Here is a 15,446-nt window from a genome sequence, read left to right on the forward strand (position 1 = left end):
GTTAGCAGGCAATACTCCTCTGCCTTACAACTATTCTGTACCACTTTCACACAGGTTCCCAAAATACTCACATGAACCGGAGTGAGCACGATCTGGGTGTGAGGGTCACAGAAAGCTGCCCCAGCTCTCCAGCAAACTGCACTAACCAAGTTACTCTGTTCTCATACTGTACAGGGTTGAACAATCCAGTATCATTGTGGTAACAAATGAAGCACATTGAACCATCCATTTCATGCTCGCTCACTACACAGGAATCAAATCATTTCAATTGCTTTCAGTCTGCAAGTTTATTTCCCTCAAGTGTTCATCTAATTATCCTCTAATTTGTTCCTGTCTCCACTTCCACCATACATCAGAGGCAGCAAGTTCCACATGACCAGTGGATACTTAAAAATCTTCTTCCTCACATCTTGCCTATCTCTTCCCTAAATCCTTAAAGCAGCACCACCTAGTCTCTGGACCCCACCAGCTCGAAGGAACAGCTTTTGTCTAATCTGTCATAATCTTGTATATTTCTGTTAAATCTCCCCTCAACCTTGTTTGCTCCAAGCAGAACAACCCCAGCTTCTCCAATATAACCATGTAGCTAATGTCCCCCAGCTAAGGAACCATTCTGATCAATCTCCTCTACAGGACGCTCACATCTTCCCAAACTGTGCCGACCAGAATCTCGCTCTCTGCCGCCATAACACTGTATTCTCTGCTCTGTTCTATTACCCTCATGCACTCCAGAAGGTATGATCTGCCTGCTACTGCATGCAAAACAAAACCTTTCACAGTACCTCACGACATGTGACAATAATAAATCAAAACCCATCAGAACTGGGCACAATAAGATCAAAAGTTAGGCACACGTTTTTATGACAGGTCCACTGCCTGTATGTACTAACTGAGGAACAGTCATGGAACAGGTACCCAGCAAGGGAGGACATGACAATCACATAATGAAGGATTTTTCCCAACGTACTGAAGGTTTCTGCCTCCATCACCCGGACAGGATGACATGACAGGCATATTTCTGGGTGAGAATACCTTGTGCTCAGCTCCCTTTTCGTATTTGCACCAGTTCCTTCTGTTCTCACTAATCGCTGACCTTCCTGAGAACAGACTATCCCTTCCCGAAACACTCCAATGCTCAAAATATAGCGAGGTAGCATGCAAATCCATTGCTGAAAGGCATCACCTTACTTACAGGAGCAACCCATCAGAAACCAGTCATCCTTCATCTCTCAAAGATCTGGCACTCGAGGACAAGCCAGGGTAAGATGTTGGAAGGTTGTCAACCATCTATCAAACCCAGTTCCATTTTCCAGCACTCTCATGCCTCAAAAGCTCATCAAAAGACTTGATGAACATTGTGATGGTTCCCACTTCTACCACTGTTTGAGCCAGTGAATTCCAGGTACCCCACCACACTCTGGTTGAAGCATTTTTCCCTGACATCCCTTCTATGAAGGGGAAAGGCGTCTTCCTATCGATAGCCTTCAACTGCATGCACCTCAAGCAGGTCCCCTCCCTCAGTCTTCTCTCTTCTGAGGAGAAGTCCAGACAGTCACTCTTGGGAGCTGAATTGCTCCAGCACAGGGTAACATCCTGGTAAATCTCCACTGCACCCTCTCTCATAAACTCCTTCCTGTATTGTGGTGACCAGAACTGCACACGTCATTTCAACTATGACCAAACTAACATTACCAACAGCACTGCTGTAACCTCTCTCATCTTATTTTCAATGAGTGACCTGTTAGGTTCTTTCCCTGCGGTTTCACGTACGAGATGCAATTCGCGCACACCAACTTCTGCAAACAGTTAAACTTTAATAAAGTTGGTACAAGCTGGGTGACCCCTTTGAGCCTCTTTGCAGGTGTTTGAGGTCGAGTCAAAAAAGAGGCCCCGAATAAAGAAAACACATCCCCTTTATACAGGTCAAGTCGGTCATGCTCACAGATACTCTGGCCGCTTCCCCACAGTCACATGTAACCCCAGGTACAATAGTAGGATGAGAACATCCTCAGAGGTAACATAAACGTATATGCCCTATATACATTCCTGGGGAATCATTATGCAAACGATTTCCTGACTCAGTGATTCCCCAAGACAATGCAGGTGTGACATACCAAGCTTCGAGGGATGGTTATGAAAGTATTTCTGAATGGGAGGCACTGAATGATAGTTTAATCTGATAATAATAGGGGGAGTAGCAGCAAATGACTGTCTAAATGGAGTGGGAATCATTTGCATTCTTGCCTGACTGTCGTCCCTACCCACTTCCAGAATGTTCACTCAGTGCAATTTAACCCTTTAATATTACATTAATATCCAGAGAGATGTTTCCATTTAATCTTTTAACATCACAGACCAATGAAGGCCAGTATCTCATCCACCTGATAAAGAATCTTATCTGTTTATCTTGTTGCCTTCAAGGATCTCTGGATGTGAACACCAAGGTCCGTCTGATCTTCAGTAATTCCTTGAATCTGACTTTTTTTTGCCTTCTGAGCCGTCCCAAAATGCAACAACTCTCACTTTTCAAGATTAAGTTCCATTTTCCACTGTTCAGCCTGTCCATATCATCCCACTGTCAATGGTCTGCCCCCTCACTGCTTACCACACCACTAATTCTCGTGTCAACTGTGAACTAACTGACCATACTTTCCACATTCACATCCCAGTCATTAATGCACAGTGTAGACAGCAAGAGACACAGGACGGAAACCCTGCAGCACATCAGCAGGCACTGGGCTTTCCCCTCTACTCCCAACACCTATTCAGTGTGCTCCCTCACCTTGCTCGTACTCTCAGAACTGCAACCCCTCTGCACTTGAAGACATCAACAGGGAAAGACAGATAAACTATTTCTGCTGATTGAAAATTCTAGAACCAGGAGGCAACAGATGAAGAATTAGGGTCAGGCCATTCAGGAGAGATGTTCAAAAGTAAGTTGATACATATAGGGGTTCCTGTGGTATAGTTATAGTGTCTCTATCCCTGACCCAGGGACCTGGGTACAAGTCCCACCTGCTCCAGAAGTGTGGAATAACATCTTTAAACAGGTTGATCTGCAGAAAAAACAAATACACACAAAGAGGTGTGGAGGTGTACCTCCAATGGTGGTGGCTGCTGGATTCAGTTGTGAAGTTTGTACCTGAGACAGATATTTTCATTTAAACTATTTTACTGAGCAATCTGTTCAGATACGTTATTACACGTACGTGCAGCCAGTGTGACTTGAACCAGGGCCTCTCGGTCCGGAGCAGAGACATGACTGTCATAAGAGGGTACAGTGTTTGGCTTTAAAACTGCATCACCACAGTTTGGTCTGAATTTTTTTTTCCCACCACCCGGACTCTTCTTTCTTTTTGGGAAGTTTAGGGGAGAAGAGCAAGGAAAAGTTTTCACACAGAGGGTGATGGGTGCCTGGAATGCACTGCCAGTGGTGGTGTTGGAAGCAGGCACGGTGGCACAGTGGTTAGCACTGCTGCCTCACAGCGCCAGAGACCCGGGTTCAATTCCCGACTCAGGCGACTGACTGTGTGGAGTTTGCACATTCTCCCCGTGTCTGCGTGGGTTTCCTCCGGGTGCTCCGGTTTCCTCCCACAGTCCAAAAGATGTGCAGGTCAGGTGAATTGGCCATGCTAAATTGCCCGTAGTGTTAGGTTAAAGGGGTAAATGTAGGGGTATGGGTGGGTTGCGCTTCGGCGGGTCGGTGTGGACTTGTTGGGCCGAAGGGCCTGTTTCCACACTGTAAGTAATCTAATCTAATCTAATCTAATGTAAGGCACATTAGCAACATATAAGGCATATCTTGATAGACACATCAATGGGAGGTGAACAGAAGGATAGAAGGTCCAAATAAACATGAGACTCAGCACAGGCTTCGTGGGTCAAAGGGCCCATTCCTGTGCTGGACTGAATGATATTGTATAGTACCACTGCACCACAAGAGGGCACAGCATTAACACTAATTTAAATGAATCTGGAAATGATGCTATCCTGAGCTCGTTGCCCCAAAGATGGCAGCTGTGTCACATCACGATATAGTTTTCACTGTACTCCTGAACTTTTGTACTTCAGTACATGTGACAATAAAAATCTGAATCAAAAACGGAAATTTAAATGTTTTTTAATCAAGGGACATAGACCAAGGCAGGCATATGGCATTCAGCCACCAATCAGCTTGAGGGGCTGAATAACCTACTCCTGTTGTTTCTCTACAAAATCAGAGTTTGCTGAAAAAGCTCAGCAGATCTGGCAGCATCAGTGGACAGATGTCAGCACTAACATTTTGGCTTGAGCAACCCTTCCTCAAAACCAACAGGAGCAAAGAAAACGTTGGATTATATGCAGAAGATAGGGCATGAGGTAAGGAGTGACCATTAGTTGGGGATAGAGCCCAAAAGAACAATCTGGCTTCCTATGTTCCCTTCCCGTAATCCCCTCCCCTGCCAAGAACAACCCAAGGTCTTGTCCCCAGGGTGAGGGAGTCTGAACCTGGAGGTCATAGGCTTAAGGTGACAGGGGAAAGTTTGAAAGAGACCTGAGGGGCAACTTTTTTATGCAGAGGGTGGTATTTGTATGGAATGAGCTGCCAGAGGAAGTGGTGAAACCTAACACACTTACAGTCAAAAGACATCTGGATGGGTATATGAATAGGGTGGGTTTAGAGGGATATGGGCCAAATACTGACAAGTAGGACTAGATTTATCCAGTGCATTTGGTCAACATGGATGAGTTGGACTGAAGGGTCTGCTTCCTTGCTGTCTATCTCAATTACTCCACAAGCAGGTTTTCTATAACGTGATCATTGCGTTCTTGTGCAACCCTGCACAAGAAGGCATGATAGAAGGATCCCGCTTTATAAAGAGAGAGTTTGAAATGTTGGCGATGCAATTGTTACAGGCCACACATTACAAATGTTCGTGCTTTAAAAACAGTGCCCCCAATTCGTCAATCATGTTACTGCCAAATCGTGTTGCAAAACGCACATTTATAGCAGAAGGACCTGTTTATCCAATTTGGAGAGGTGCAGAATTGGAGATTAGATTAGATTAGATTACTTACAGTGTGGAAACAGGCCCTTCGGCCCAACAAGTCCGCACTGCCCCGCCGAAGCGCAACCCACCCACACCCCTACATTTACCCCTTACCTAACACTACGGCCAATTCACCTGACCTGCACATCTTTGGATTGTGGGAGGAAACCGGAGCACCCGGAGGAAACCCATGCAGACACGGGGAGAACGTGCAAACTCCACACAGTCAGTCGCCTGAGGCGGGAATTGAACCCGGGTCTCTGGCGCTGTGAGGCAGCAGTGCTAACCACTGTGCCACCATGCCGCCCACATCATGAGATATGCTGCTCATGCACCAGCTCCTTTAGCCTTGCACATTACCTGCTAGGACCTTGCAGACATTGGTCAGAGCATCGAGTATAGGAGTACAGAGGTCATGAGGCAGCTGTACAGGACATTGGTTAGGCCCCTTTTCGAATACTGTGTGCAATTCTGGTCTCCCTCCCACTGGAAGGATATTATGAAACTCGAAAGAGTTCATAAAAGATTGACAAGGATGTTGCTAGGGTTGGAGAGTTTGAGCTATAGGGAGAGGCTGAACAAGCTGGGTCTATTTTCCGTGGTGCGTCGGAGGCTGCGGGGGTGTCCTGATTGAGGTCTATAAAATCATGAGGGGCATGGATAGGGTAAATATACAGGGTGGTGGGGGAGGCAAGATTTAAAAGAAACCTAAGGGGCAACGTTTTCACGCAGAGGGTGGTGCATGTATGGAATAAGCTGCCAGAGGATGTGGTGGAGGTAGCAACATTTAAAAGACATCTGGATGGGTATATGAATAGGGAGGGTTTGGAGGAATTTGGGCTAAATGCTGGCAAACGGGACTAGATTAATTTAGGATGTCTGGTCAGCATGGACGAGTTAGACCAAAGCCTTTGTTTCCATGTTGTACAGCCCTATGACTCTTTCTCTCTGAGCCCACTTACCTGGGAATGCACTGTCACACCTGTCACCTGCTAGACCCGCCCACTGGCTCCCAGGCCCGGAGCTAACCAGCTGCCGCCAGCTGATTGGATGTCGGCGGCCGTCAATCATTCACAACCGCCCGCCACGTCACACGCGAAGACGCATGCGCGCTGAGAGGAAGCTGCTGATGACGGGCCGTCCGTTAAACCCCGAGATCGCCATTTCCCGTTTTTCTAAAATCGGCGCTTACCCGTTCATATCTCTTGCTCGTTTGAACCGAAGCTACGACGCAAAGATAAATGACAGGGAGAAAGAGTAAAAAAGACGAAAATCCGCCGGCTGGGAAACGCATCCGCCATCGCCACCTCTGCCCCGTCACCGCGGCAACTGGCATCCTTTCCGGCACTTCACGACACTGCTGTCGTTTGTGGGGCAAGAGTGCACATGCGCTCCGCTGTAGCCTGTGGCCTGCTGGGAAATGTAGTCCCTTTGCTTCTTCCAGCTGGGACTCACTGCTTGACTCATGGTTGACTATTCTCAAACATTCCTGTCCTCCAGCTTTATTTATCATAGAGGTATACAGCAGGAAAAGAGAGCCTTTGGTCCAATTCATCTATCATGACCATATATCCCAAATTAATCTAGTACCATTAACCAGCATTTGGCCCATATCCTTCTAAACCCTTCCTATTTATATACCCATTCTGATGCCTTTTAAATGTTGGAATTGTTGCAGCCTCCACTATCTCCTTTGGCAGCTTATTCCATACATGCACTTCCCTCTGCATAAGAAAGTTGCCCCTCAGGCCCCTTTTAAATCTTTCCCCTCCCTCCCTAAACCTAAACCTGCCTGGACTGGAGGGCATGTCTTATGAAGATAGGTTGAGTAAGAGAGGGCTTTTCTCATTGGAGTGAAGGAGGATGAGAGGTGACTTGATAGAGGTGTACAAGATGATCAGAGGTGTGGATAGCCAGCCATTTCTCCCAAGGCGGAAATATATTTCACGAATGGGCATCATTTTAAGGAAATTGGAGGAAGGTTTCGGGGAAATGTCAGAGGTCAGTTCTTTACATCGAGGATAGTGGGTGTGTGGAATGCACTGCCAGCAGTGGTAGTAGAGTCAAATACATTTGGGACATTTCAGTGACTCTTGCTTAGGCACATAGAACATAGTGCAATGAACAGTAAGTAGGTAGTTTGATCTTAGTGTAAGATAGAAAGCCAGCACAACAACGAGGGCCAAAGGGCCTGTACCATGTTTTACCGTTCTATATTCTATGCCCTCTAGTTCTGGACTCCCCCACCCCAGGGAAAAGACCTTGTCTATTTACCTTATCCATGACCCTCATGATTTTATAAACCTTTAAAAGGTCACCTCTCAACCTCTGAAGCTCCAGGGAATAAAGCCCCAACTTATTCAGTTTCTGCCTGCAGCACAAACCCTCTAATCCCAACAATAGCCTTGTAAATCTTTTCTGAACCCTTTTATATTTAACAATATCTTCCTCATATCTATATTGGTTATGGACCAGACCAAATACCCTCAAAATATTTGAAGAAAATGGTCCAGACCCTAACTATTTCTTATTTTTACAAAGGCCGAGTGTGTGGTGTTGTGTTCCAGATACAATTTGATTGGTCAAATGAATAGGCTTCCAGCGAAACACCCTTCATTCTTACCCTTTAGTTAAAATACAAACAAAACAAATTCTATTAGAAAACTTAACAGATTAAGAGATTATTTGACTACTAACCAGCAACTGTTCCAATCTCACAACAAACCACAAATAAACCCTTAGCAAAGGCAAATTCAGAAAAATCAACTGTCTCACATGCAATTCTGGCAGCAGGAAGAGAACCCTAGCTTTTAGCCATAACAGAGCGAGGAATAAAAACTTCCACAACCAGCTTCAAGACGCCAGTAAATGTTCCTGAAGATTAAACTAAAAGTCCTGGTGCAGTGGTAGCTTGACCTCTCCAATCCCTAATCAGGCTGCTTCTATTAATTTTTTTTTTAATTCCCTACACTACTATTGTACCCAAAAGGGAGCCCAGCAGTAGTGCTTATATTTTCTCCAAATCACCCATTACTGTGTGCATCTGTCTTGTGACACAGTAAAAAGACACCATTGTGCAAAAACTTTAATTCGGTATTTTCAGTCACCACAAAAACACCCATGTGGTTTGTGAAACATGAACAAGCAAAGCCTGATAAGGACAAATGTTTGTGTCAAAAATGTGAAGGGGAGGAGGAATGCAAGGAGAGAAGGGGGGGGGGGGAACTAAATTAAAACAGATAAATGGGGAAATAAAGCACTCCATCCCCCATGAAGCCTCTCTCTCCATAAAAGCAGTGAGAGAATTGGTCAGGCTCCTTCTATTGTTCTAACTTTAAAATAAAATCAAGACTCACCCCAAGCTGCTTATTTAATTGGCTTGAACAGACTGCTCGTCCATCTGTCCCAACTTTTCTTCATGAAAACAAAATGACAAAATACACCTCAAAAAGCCATAATATTGTCACAATATTTCTGAGAATATCTTTATGCCTGACTTTGTGACTTTCTCCACCTCATACACAGACTCCAGTCTCGGCCCTGCTTCTCTGGATGCCCCCTTGAACGTGAAACCCTTTCTGCAGCATCCCCAAGAATTAAACAATTTGACATGGAGTCATACAACTGGGAAGGAAGAAATGAGCTACCTTCTGACTTAAGGACCGAAGGGACAGGCAGGCAGGCCACAGCAACTGTCAAGTCGGTGAGAGGCATTTAGTATTGTTATTAGCACCTCAGGTCTGTGGCCATGAAAATAAAACTAATAAGTGTGGCCACTGAAGGTCTCAAACATAATCAGAAAGGGCTGGAGAAACTCAGCAGGTCACCCAGCGTCTGTGAAGAGAGAGAGAGAAAAAACAGTGATCCTTCAGAACGCTGGTCTGAAGAAGGGTCACTGGACTCAAAATGTGAACTCTGTTTCTGTCTCCACAGATGCTGCCAAATGTGATCATATGTGGGCAACTGTCTGTGTCTGAGTGCTCACATTTCCTCCCACAGTCCAGCGATCCGCAGGTTAGGTGGATTGACCATGCTAGATTGTGCATACTGTCCAGGGATATGAAAGCTAAGTGGATGAGGCATGGTAACTGCTGGGTTACAGGGAAACGGGTGTGTCTGGATGGGATGCTGTTCAGAGGGTCAGTGTGGACTTGATGCATTGAATGGCCTGCTTCCATACTGTAGGCATTCCATGATTCTCCAGCCTTTTCTGTCTTAGTTCTATGTGCACAGTGGCCACCTAGTACCCAGCGGTTCTAAACAAGTGACATTCCGTATTCCTGACACGCTGACTGGAGCTTGTTTGAATACATGCTCAGAACCCGGCAAAGCCTCACGGAATGATGGGCTCAGTCCCTCCCTAACTGAGTTTGTGTCACTCACTGGCCCTCTTGCCTCCAAAGGGCTGAGATATGAAAAAGTAAATCCCTGGCCTTAAACTGCCTTCACAACTGAAGAAATGCAAATCATTTATTCGATGCGGCCGTTTGACTTGGCACAAGACTCCTACAGTGCCCTTGCAGCATCTGGGAGATTTTAACATCATGGGTAGCTCAATCTGTGTCTGGAACCACGTTGCTGGAGCTCAGGGTGAAATGGATGAAGACAATCCCTGAGGATTAATTTCCCCTCCCCATTTCAGTGCTGACTCAAGGCGATATTTTAGCAGCACAGCACTCACTCCAGACAATGTGCACAAAGGGGATCTGGTTTGCATGTTCGTGGACAATCCCAAGATGAGGCCATTTGGCCCATCGTACCTGCACCTAGCTGGATGCAAGAGTGGAAACTCATTTTCTCTCCTGCAAATTTCTTATTCTGATGCTGTCTCTGAGCCTACAAACCTAAACAGAGTCTGGCAATATCAGACAGCTTCTCAGGCAGTGTTTTGCTAAAATGACTCCAGACTTCTAGGGGCAGCTGTCTTCTGCATTTCAAAACGACTCTGCAGCATGGCCTTAGTGAGAAATGAATACAATCTACTTTCTCCTGAGAGCTGTGTTTCACAGAGTCAGCAGCAGCGAGCTGACCTCAAAGAGCTGTCTACAATCCCACACCCACCAACTGAGGGAAAAACAACACACGGGTGTGAAAGGGGCACACGGTGCTCAGTCCGAGCTGAGCTTGCGATCCGAGTGGGGGTTAGGACCCGCCGTCTGGGAATCCCTTTCTGAGACATGAGTGCAGGATCAGCAGAAAATGAAGGAAAAAACCAGGCAGAACGCATCAACGTGACTCCAGGCTACAGGTAGCTTTAATGCTGCATCAAAGTGCACAGGTCCCTTTTACAAAGGGGTTGGCAGTCTGTCTGCTGTGAACCCACAGTCTGTGTCACCTTTGCCAGGCCGGGGGGGGGGGGGTTCTTCAGTTCCTCTGTCTGACGGTCATTCCCGAACAGCGGAATCCTGCAATTCCAGAACACAATGGACAAAGTCAAGCGAATCACACTGGCTCATCAAATTCCGTTTCCGCATCAGCAAAATACAGAGGAGTGGGACAGGACTGAGCAATGCTGCCCACCTCTCCAGCTTATAGCCATGTGTGGCCTATCACTTCTCTCGCGTTCAGATGGTCGAGGGTTCAAGTCCCACTCCTGAGGCTTGCACACCCCAGTCTCGGCTGGCACTGCCACTGCAGTCCTGATGGAGGGCAAGCCCTGCCCAAAGGCCTGGCATTGGGCTGAGGCATGAAACAGAGGCCCAGTAAGCCTCATCAGATGGAAACTCACATCACCGTGGTGCAACCACAGAAAGGGTTCTCCCAGGTTTGCTGGCCAGCCTTTGTCCTTCAATAAAAGAGACAGAAAGAAACGAGATGATTTGGTCATGGCTGCTTGTGGGAGCTTCCTGTGCACAAATTGTCCCCAGTACCAACCTCACAACATGAACTCCACTCCGAGTGAATCGGCTGGAGGTGCCTTGCACTCCTGAAAAGCACATGTTAAGGCCTTGCTACTGTTTCTTTCCATTTTTATCCCTCATCCAACATCTGTCAGAACATGGCATCCACTCTTTTTTTCCCTCTGCTGTTGTGGGATCTTGCTGTGCACAAATCTGAGCGTAACAGGCCCAATACAAAGTATTCTCCCAATCTGAAAAAATATCCATCGGAAAACCAGGCAGCATGGACAAGTTTCCATGCTGCAAACCTCCTGAAGAAGGGTTAGGCCCGAAGCATTGACTCTCCTGCTCCTCGGATGCTGCCTGACTTGCTGTGCTTTTCCAACGCCACACTTGACCAACTCTGACTTTCTAGCATCCAGAAAGTCCTCACTTTCTCCCAGTAAACCTCTTATGATTCAATGCTACCCTCCTTTGCTTCCTGTCACTGAGCCAAGTTGTTATCTCGATTCAAATTCAGAAGTCTGAATGCAAAGAGACTTGGGAGTTCCTGTCCAGGATTCTCTCAAGGTAAACTTGCAGGTTGAGTCAGTAGTTAGGAAGGCAAATGCAATGATGGCATTTATTTTGAGAGGATTTGAATATAAAAGCAGGATGTACTTCTGAGACTCTATCAGGCTCTGGTCAGGCCACATTTGGAGTATTGTGTGCAGTTTTGGGCCCCTTATCTCAGGTAGGATGTACTGGCCTTGGAGCTTGTTCAGAGGAAAATGGTCCCAGGAATGAAAAGCTTAATATATAAGGAATGTTTGAGGACTCTGGGTCTATACTCAATGGTGTTTAGAAGGATGAGGGGGGATCTGATTGAAACTTACAGAACACTGAATGGCCTGGAGAGAGTGGATGTTGGGAATGGATGTTTCCATTGGTGGGAGAAACGAGGACCCGAGGGTACAGCCTTAGAGTACAGGGAAGACCTTTCAGAACAGAGATAAGGAGAAACTTCTTCAGCCAGAGAGTGGGGAATCTGTGGAATTCACTGCCACAGAAGGCTGTGGAGGCCGGGTCATTGAGTGTATGTAAGACTGAGATAGATAGGTTCTTGAATAACAAGGGGATCAAGCTTTATGGGGAGAAAGGAAGAAAATGGGGTTGAGAAACTTATCAGCCATGATTGAATGGCGGAGCAGACGCAATGGGCTGAATGGCCTAATTGCTGCTCCTATGTCTATGGGCCTCAGTGCTGCTCATTTTTGGAATATTGCCCCAGTCTGCCTTCTGATTCTTCCTGCCAAAGTGCACGACCTCACACTTCCCAAAATTAAACTCTAGGTGCCAAGTTTTTAACCCCCCCGACAAGGTATCATTAACCCCTTGCCGATTTCTACTGCCCTCCCATGTATTTTTGTATCAGGGACACATTACACTCTGCTCGTCCTCTAATTTATGAATATAGACAGTGAATAGCTGGGGCTCGAACCTATCCTTGTAGCACTTTCCTCACTCTTCCAGCTTGATAAAGACCCATCAATCCAATTTTCTGCTTGCTCACCAATCCTCACTCCATCCTCATGCATTACCCCCAATAGTGTGAGCTCCTGTCTTCTGCAATGACCCTTTTTCAGACTGCTTACTGAATGCATTCTGGACATCCAAATACACCACATCGACCACCTCCCCTTTATCAATGCTGCTTCTCTTGTATTGAAAGAACTCCAGCAAATTTGACAAAGATGAGTTCCCTTCCACAGAATGTCCTGCTCTCGAAATTGGCTACAGCATTTCCCAATGACAGATGTGAGGCTAAGTGGCCTATTGTTTCCTGCTTGCCGTCTCCCTTCCCTCTTGAACAGGAGCATCACGTGGACCACATCCCAGTCTGCTGGAACCCTGCCAGAATCCAGTCAGTTCTGGAATATTTCAGCAAAGCCTCCACACCCACTTCCTTCAGCCGCCTTGGATACAGGCTAAAAGGCAACCGAACAGCCTTTGGTCCCAGTAGATTCTCAAGTACTTTGTTTTTCTCTTATCTTAAGGATGCAAATGATGGACTACATTATAAGGACCAATGCGAAACATGGGTTCAAATTACCTGTGATTTCCCCATTCCCAATCTTGCTCTTTGCTGTTTATGTTAGGATCTATTCTCATACATATATAGTTTTGGGTTTTTTCCCTTCTGAATCATAAACTTGTGTTCTTTGTTAGCACAACATCAGCAGCCACATGTAAACATCTTTAGTCACCACCTATCACGATAAGAAAACTGCAGAAATGAAACGGATTGTCTATGAAGGCAGGTTTCACTCTGGGAGTGGGCAGAGTCCAGTATTACCACCAGCTGGGGTTACAAGAACAGCGTGGAAATACATACCACTGTGTCAACAGTACCATCTTCAGGCTCCTTGTCTGGCTCAACTGAAAGAGCAAAGTGGAAAGACGGAGTGAGAAACAGACTCAAGGGCAAGGTCTGCCAAAATACCCACTGGTACTCACACATGCCAAAGACCCAGAACATTCATCAAGCCTCATACACTGGACATCCCAAAGTGCTTCACAGCCAATGAAGTACTTCCCAAATATGGCAGGAGAAAGTGAGGTCTGCAGATGCTGGAGATCAGAGCTTAAAAATGTGTTGCTGGAAAAGCGCAGCAGGTCAGGCAGCATCAAAGGAGCAGGAGAATCGATGTTTCGGGCATAAGCCCTTCTTCCAGCAACACATTTTTAAGTTCCCAAATATGGTGCCAACTTAGGGGGAGGTTACAGCCAATTTGCACTCAGTAAGATCCCAGAGACAGCCAAGACCTGTCTTTTATCTGTTTGTGCCGGGACATGGGTTGAAAGGATAAATATCAGCTGGGAAACCAAGGAGAACTCCGCATCTCTAACGGGACACAATATTCATCAACCAAGACAGCAGGTGAGCCCCAGGCTTAAACATAAACTGCCAAGGGAAGGAGCTCAGAGCTAACACAATCTGTCAGCAGAAACAACGCAAACAGCTCTTCGAGTGGCTGGTGACCAGTCAATACCATTTCAAACCCATAACACATCCAACTTATAATCAACACAACATCACAGCTGCTTTCACGAAAAGCCAGTTCCATTTGTAACCAACCGCCTCTAGTTTCCCCTTATCAACAAAACAAAGACAGGCAAATGGAAGTTAGACTGCAAGAGAGCAACAGTTAGTGAAGAAGGCGTTTGGTATGCTTTCCTTTATTGGTCAGAGTATTGAGTACAGAGGTTGGGAGGTCATGTTGCAGCTGTACAGGACGTTGGTTAGGCCACTGTTGGAACATTGCGTGCAATTCTGGTCTCCTTCCTATCGGAAAGATGTTGTGAAACTTGAAAGGGTTCAGAAAAGATTTACAAGGATATTGCCAGGGTTGGAGGATCTGAGCTACGGGGAGAGGCTGAACAGGCTGGGGCTGTTTTCCCTGGAGCGTCGGAGGCTGAGGGGTGACCTTATAGAGATTTACAAAATTATGAGGGGCATGGATAGGATAAATAGACAAAGTCTTTTCCCTGGGGTGGGGGAGTCCAAAACTAGAGGGCATAGGCTTCGGGTAAGAGGGGAAAGATATAAAAGAGACCTAAGGGGCAACTTTTTCACTCAGAGGGTGGTACGTGTATGGAATGAGCTGCCAGAGGATGTGGTGGAGGCTGGTACAATTGCAACATTTAAAAGGCATCTGGATGGGTATATGAATAGAAAGGGTTTGGAGGGATATGGGCCGGGTGCTGGCAGGTGGGACTAGATTGGGTTGGGATATCTGGTCAGCATGGACGGGTTGGACCGAAGGGTCTGTTTCCATGCTGTACATCTCTATGACTCTATTACTCGATAAGTACCAGGAAGGGTTTTGCAACTTGAAGATCAGGTGGCATCGCATGGTTTTCACTTCATGCTCCACATCATTATGTCACTTTTCTGGAGCAGTGAGGTGGTTACTTCTGAAACACAGTGACAACCAGGAGCCTTTGATTTCAAAAAACACCCAACGGCCTTTGGATTGAGCCAGCTTCAGTTTGTGACAGACCTCTGAGGAAGTGCACTCAGAGACATCCAAAAGCCAGCAAACTTAAAGCGTTAACTGCCTCCCTCTGACAGTCAGACAGAAAAGTCTCAAGGCTCCAAAATGAGAGAATGAGGACAAGAAAACACCCGGTCAGCTACTGAATCAGAGATCAACTCATCGTCTACAGACAACAATGTGAAACAGTTGGAAGGACTGTCAGAAATAACTCATCCTATCTGATGATAGGTGCAGTGTGGATTGACCTAACTTGTTTCTCCCCATCCATACTTTTCTAACCATAATGTTTGTGACAATCTGTTTTTGTTGGTCTGACTTCTGAACGAATATGAGCGCTTGGGGTTTTTGAGAGCGAGTTGAAGTTACATAGTGATCAGTGATCTTTGACACTCTATCACTGGTTCAAGTATAAGCATCGAAAAATGTGGTGCTGGAAAAGCACAGCAGGTCAGGCAGCATCCGAGGAACAGGAGAGTTGATGTTTCAGGCAGACGTCCATTCCTGATGAAGGATTTATGCCTGAAACATCTATTCTC

General features: G+C 46.1%; 2 protein-coding genes across 4 annotated transcripts in view; both read right to left on the reverse strand.

The window, feature by feature from the left end:
• The window catches only part of entpd4 (ectonucleoside triphosphate diphosphohydrolase 4), a 32,074-nt gene extending 25,571 nt beyond the window's left edge, over positions 1–6,503 (reverse strand). Inside the window, exon 1 of one of the 3 annotated variants that reach the window (XM_043681236.2) lies at positions 6,223–6,503. Coding sequence is in view for 1 of the 3 variants with exons in the window: in XM_043681235.2 (XP_043537170.1) it covers positions 6,223–6,230 (8 nt within the window). In the remaining 2 variants the exon portion in view is untranslated. The remainder of the gene's footprint in view (positions 1–6,222) is intronic. The other 2 variants (XM_043681235.2, XM_043681234.2) reach the window with 2 other exon arrangements.
• A 3,758-nt stretch (positions 6,504–10,261) lies between these two features.
• The window catches only part of r3hcc1 (R3H domain and coiled-coil containing 1), a 32,869-nt gene continuing 27,684 nt past the window's right edge, over positions 10,262–15,446 (reverse strand). The window contains exons 11-12 of the mRNA XM_043681112.2: positions 13,245–13,288; positions 10,262–10,435 (exon numbers count right to left, since the gene is read on the reverse strand). Of these exons, the coding sequence (XP_043537047.2) occupies positions 10,415–10,435; positions 13,245–13,288 (65 nt within the window). The 3' untranslated portion in view covers positions 10,262–10,414. The remainder of the gene's footprint in view (positions 10,436–13,244; positions 13,289–15,446) is intronic.

The sequence above is a fragment of the Chiloscyllium plagiosum genome, unplaced genomic scaffold, assembly GCF_037043375.1.
Source record: "Chiloscyllium plagiosum isolate Xiang-an unplaced genomic scaffold, Cpla_swu_hap1 HiC_scaffold_48, whole genome shotgun sequence".
NCBI lineage: Eukaryota > Metazoa > Chordata > Chondrichthyes > Orectolobiformes > Hemiscylliidae > Chiloscyllium > Chiloscyllium plagiosum.